Source organism: Quercus robur, chromosome 9, assembly GCF_932294415.1.
Source record: "Quercus robur chromosome 9, dhQueRobu3.1, whole genome shotgun sequence".
Lineage (NCBI taxonomy): Eukaryota > Viridiplantae > Streptophyta > Magnoliopsida > Fagales > Fagaceae > Quercus > Quercus robur.
Window position 1 is genome coordinate 18024939 of NC_065542.1, and position 5116 is coordinate 18030054.

Here is a 5116-nt window from a genome sequence, read left to right on the forward strand (position 1 = left end):
AACATCTCAAAAGCTAAAAATGTTATCTTTTAGCATCTCATTCCAAAAAAACACACTACAACAAAGATGTTATTGTTAAAATTTTTAGATGAAAAGTCTTGTGTCATATAAAGTGACACAAAAAAAGCCACAACTCGCCCATATGGCAAGTTGTGGTTGGTGGAGGGGTGTCCCACCACCACCCTTCCACCAACCACAACTGGCCACATGGGCGAGTTGTGGTTTTTTGTGGCACTAGAAGGACTCAATTTTAGAAGTTGTGCTGCAATGGACTGCTATCTATGGCAGTCATTGTAGCTCAAATCTTATAAAAATAATAATTTTTAATACATTTTCAATTAAAAATATCTTTGCTCTCTCTCACTATTCTCTCTTTTTCTTCTTTTTCCACTCTCTTTTCTCTCTCTTTTTATTCATCTTCTTCTCTCCTTCACCAATTCTCTCTTCTCTATCTTTTTTCTTTCTTTCTAACTGGTTCTCTCTATTTCTTCTTATCTCCAACCCTCACGCCCTTGCCCTCTCTTGCTCGTCCCTCTCTCTCTCTCACTGGTTTCCCATGGGTGTGAGTCAGTGCTTCGATGGTCACTGTGGGTCACTTGGTCATGGTGGGTCTACGCCGTGGGTCACAGTTTGGTGGTGGATCAAATTTGGTGGTGGGTGAAATTTTGTGATGGCTGGATTTTGTGTTTGTGATGGTGGTTGTTTTGTGATTTGTGATTTGGTGGCTGGGTTTTTGTTTTGTGATTGGTGATTTTTAATGGATGGGCTTTGGTGGTTGTTTTGTAATTGGTGATTTGTGATGGCTAGGTTTTGTGATTTGGTGGTTGTTTTGTAGTGGTGGTGGCTAGTGGTGGGTTGATTTTGGGTTGGGGTTTATGGTGGTGGTAGGTGGGTGGGTGATGGTGGCTAGTGGTGACTACGGGTTTGCTGTGGGTTGGGTTGGCTGGTGGTGACTGTGGGTTTATAGTGGTTTGTTTTTGTTTGTGATTTTGGTGGTTAGGGGTTGGGTGGTGGTGGCTATGGCTTTGGTTGTGGGTTTGTGGGTAGTGGAAGAGATGAGATTGAGAATAAAAAATAATATTTTAATAAAGTGGTAAAAAATATAAAACTTTTGATGTCAGATGTATTGTAAAATGAGTTGTTAAAACAGATAAAGTAGATTTTTGAGATGGTAAGTGTTAAATTTTTTGATATCTTTGATGAGAAGGCTCTTAGAGCTGAATATACTTGACTCCCTTTCAATTTCATATCACCTGGTAAAAAATTAAGACAAACGTTAACAACTTACAAAAATCCATGTAAACTCTACACTTGAATTGGTGCAACAATCATGAACAACAACAACAACAACAACAACAAAAAGAAAAAAAAAAAAAAAAAAAAGAAGGTAACTCGAAGTAAAATTTATGAAAAGAAAGGTTGGATCAACCTCACCTATTAAGACATGAGGAAATTGTAGGACAGCGACATTGAGACAACCTTACTCGGTGTTTAAAACAATTGACACACTTTGTATTGATTTGACCCTTAAATTACCAAAGTTTGAACTTGCTAATTCAGAACAATCCAAATGCATTAAATTGAAACCAATGGTTTTTCAAGCATTTCCTTTTCAGACTTCTCGTCCAAACTAATCACCATCTTGGACGTATCGAATCCTGTTGTTGAATTCGATTTCCCTTCAAATTCAACCACATACCCTTTATTATTGTAGTGTACTAAACGTGGACTATGTAACACTCCCATAGACCTCGACTTGCTTAACCTTACCGTTGGCATTTTCACTGCCACCCCAGGCTTCCTCCTAGCTAACAAAGATCGAGTGGGTCCCACATTCGAATCCGACCCCACTTTTATTTCGCTAAAATGACCAACAGATCTCGATCTAACCATTCGATCACAGATGGTTTCACTCGTGGTAAAAATTGGATTTAGTACTCCAGTGTATTGTGCCCATTGTAATGACGGCATGTGTCCACTTTTAGTCACGTTTCTCCGTCGCAACAAAATCCCTTCGTTTCCATACTCTGCACTCGAAACACTGGATACTTTCCTATTCCTCCTGCTTCCAAGTTTCGTATTGGCATTAACATTAATATTATCAACCTCTTCACTACGATCATACGCTTCCCACTTCATCAACGGCCGAGATTCCTCCACGCGCCCCACCCGCCGTTTCAGGTTATTCCAAATCGGCGGCGCGTGAGCTTTTTTGGCAACGAGTTTCAAACACTCCACCACTTCACTCATCGCCGGACGCTTCTCCGCCGTCGATCTAACGCATCGCGCGGCCAGAACCGCCATGTTTTTAATCACCACGGGATTCGGCGGAGATCCGACCCGAACGTCACAAATTCCGGCGAAATCTCCTCGCTTAATCAACGGAACCGCCCAATCCACCACCGACGGTGGGCTGTAATTCACATCAATCGCGTGCCTCCCGCTGATGATCTCCAAGAGCAAGATCCCGAAGCTGAAAACATCGCTCTTCGAACTCAGATCCGACGGAGCGAGATAATTCGGATCCAAATACCCCAACGTACCCGCCGGAGGCGTACACTTCACCCGCACGTCTTCCACGTGTCCCCTCAGAGCCAAACCGAAATCCCCGAGCCTCGCGTTCCCTTTCTCGTCGATCAACACGTTCGACGACTTGATATCTCGGTGAATAACAGGCGGATTCGCCGAGTGTAGTACTTGAACCGCTTTCGCTATTTGAACGGCAAACCTGACCCGACGGGTCCACCCGGGTGGCCTCGAAGTAGAACTTGAATGCAATATCTCATACAACGAACCATTAGGCATGTACTCAACGACAATGAGTTTGTTGTCGTTTAGGGAGTCAGAAGAAAAGCCCAATAGATTCACAAGCCGAGGGTGGTGTACTCTGGATAGAATCTCAATCTCGTTCTCTGCTGGGCTTGTACAGTTATTACAGTTGGTACAGTTACTACTCTGTTGGTTTTGGAATCTTCTATTCGTTGTCGTTGATGAGTTATGTAGCTTTGTTTTTTTAACGGCGGCGATGAGCTTCCCATCGTCGAGGACGGCCTTGTAGACACTGCCGTGACTGCCTTTGCCTAAGAAAAACTCGGCGGAGAAACCGTTTGTTGCGGCGACAAGTTCGTTGTAATAAAACTCTCTGATTTTTCTGTTGTTGTGGTTGTTGTTGTTATTATTGGTTTTGTACTTCTGGGTTTTTGGTTTTCTTCTGTTTTTGCTGAGATCCCAATTGTGGGGATCGCATGTGGCTATTGCTGACTCTGCATTGCATGAGAAATATCCCATAATTGAAAGAGCTTTGGGATTTTACTTCTTTTTTTTTTTTCTCAGGTGCGTTCTGTGAGAGATAAGGAGTGAGGCTTTGAAATTGAAATGAGATTTGATGAGAGAATAAAGAGAAGGTGGTGGAAAATCAAAAGAGTTTGAGAGGCAAAAGCCATTACTTTCAAAGGTGGGAGTGGGGGGTTATGGTGTCTATAACTAAAGTCTTATCTATGTGATTTTTACAGCTATGATAGAGATTAGAGAAATGTGAAATCAATCAAAGTTTTTGAATTTTTTTTGAATTGCGAATGTGTGTGTGAGAATATTTTATTGGTTTTTACATGCAAACGCGTGCAACTTTGTAGTGGGAATTTCTCTTTCTTGGGTTTGGGTAAGTCTAAAGAGGTGGGGTCCATGCATTTTGACATCGGCAGTGTTTATATTTCAAGGAAAAAAAAAAAAAAAAAAAACATTGACAGTGTTACTTTTACTTTATCTTTTTCTTTATCATCCTCATCTCATTTGATTATTAAAAGTTTCCAGTCAGATTTTTCAAGCATGAAAATTAAGAATGGAACAATGATTAAAGGGATCATTAAAGTCATTGACAAATGCTTATTTTGACCTCTTCTTTATTTCTAGTGAGTTTTTGGCTAATTAACTGCTATGCACTAGAGACAAATACTAGCTTGGCATCTTTTTATTTTGTTGGGTTTCCATGAATACTCTCAATTTTGTTTGATACCATTAGTGCAGATTAGTTTGGACTTTGGAGTTTGTTGTGAGACTAGGGACCGCAAAGGGGATATAATTGTTGGAAATGACAAGACGTACTTGGATGATTATCTTCTTCTTTTTTTAGGAAAAGATGAATAGATGATTATCTTCTTGTGAATGATCGGTGACACAATTTTGGTGTAAGTAATCAATTTGTTTGCTTGTGTCACGTGAGCAAACGCTCTGCGGTTAGACACTGAATCTGGGATATTGGCCTATTGGAGGGGAAAGTCGAGAAGATTGATTAACCATGAAGTCAATGTTCTAAAAAAAAGCGTAAACATATTTAAGGCATGGGAATCCCAGATAGCAACTGAAGAAAATATATTTAAAAGATCATTTGTATAAGGGTTATTAAAAAAATACTTATTTTATCTATTTTAATAATTCATTTTATAACTCGCATTGCATTTCAATTTTTATTTTTCACATACAATTAACACTATTTATTTATTTATTCATTTCTCTCTCTCATACTCCCTGACTCTTTCTCTCTCTTCCCCTCCCCCTATGAGCTCTACAAGTAAACCAAACCCGTCATGACCCATACCCACGCATGGTAATCTCCAATGCTTGGACTGAGGTTGGCCACGCCAAATCGAGTTCCTAGGCAAAGTTGGCCACGCTACATCCACAACCTGGGCCAAGTTGGCCACGCCAACTCCACCATTTAGGCTAAGCTAGCCACACTGATCTCTACTACTTGGGCCGAGTTGACCATGGTAGTAGGTGGATGATTTTGAGAGAAGAGAGGGATGAAAGAGATAAAAGAGAAGGGGTGACTGGTGAGGCCGATTATGAGAGAGGAGAAAACAAAGTTGAGGTGAGAGCGGTTGACTGAGTTGAGCGAGAGGAGAGAGAAGAGTTAAAGTTAGAATAAAATATTAGTTTTTAATTTTATAAACTTACTACAGTAATTCTTATATTTAAGTGTGTGAATGTGTAAAATACGAATGCTCTTAGAAGGAAATGGGTAAATTTGGCAGCTTCACAATTACTAGTGTGGTTGATACTCTTTGTTAAACATGGATGAGTAGATGACCATTAAAGTAACACTCTGTAGTAATAAATA

General features: G+C 40.3%; 1 protein-coding gene across 1 annotated transcript; it reads right to left on the minus strand.

The window, feature by feature from the left end:
* Positions 1-1403: 1403 nt before the first annotated feature.
* Positions 1404-3563, minus strand: LOC126699399 (serine/threonine-protein kinase-like protein At1g28390). Its single transcript, XM_050397172.1, has one exon. It carries the CDS (start codon positions 3286-3288, stop codon positions 1576-1578), a length of 1713 nt encoding a protein of 570 aa, XP_050253129.1. The 5' UTR covers positions 3289-3563; the 3' UTR covers positions 1404-1575.
* Between the last annotated feature and the right edge of the window lie 1553 nt (positions 3564-5116).

Coding starts and splice junctions, on each gene's coding strand:
- LOC126699399 (XM_050397172.1), bottom strand. CDS start 3,288: ATGGGATATTTCTCATGCAATGCAGAGTCAGCAATAGCCACATGCGAT.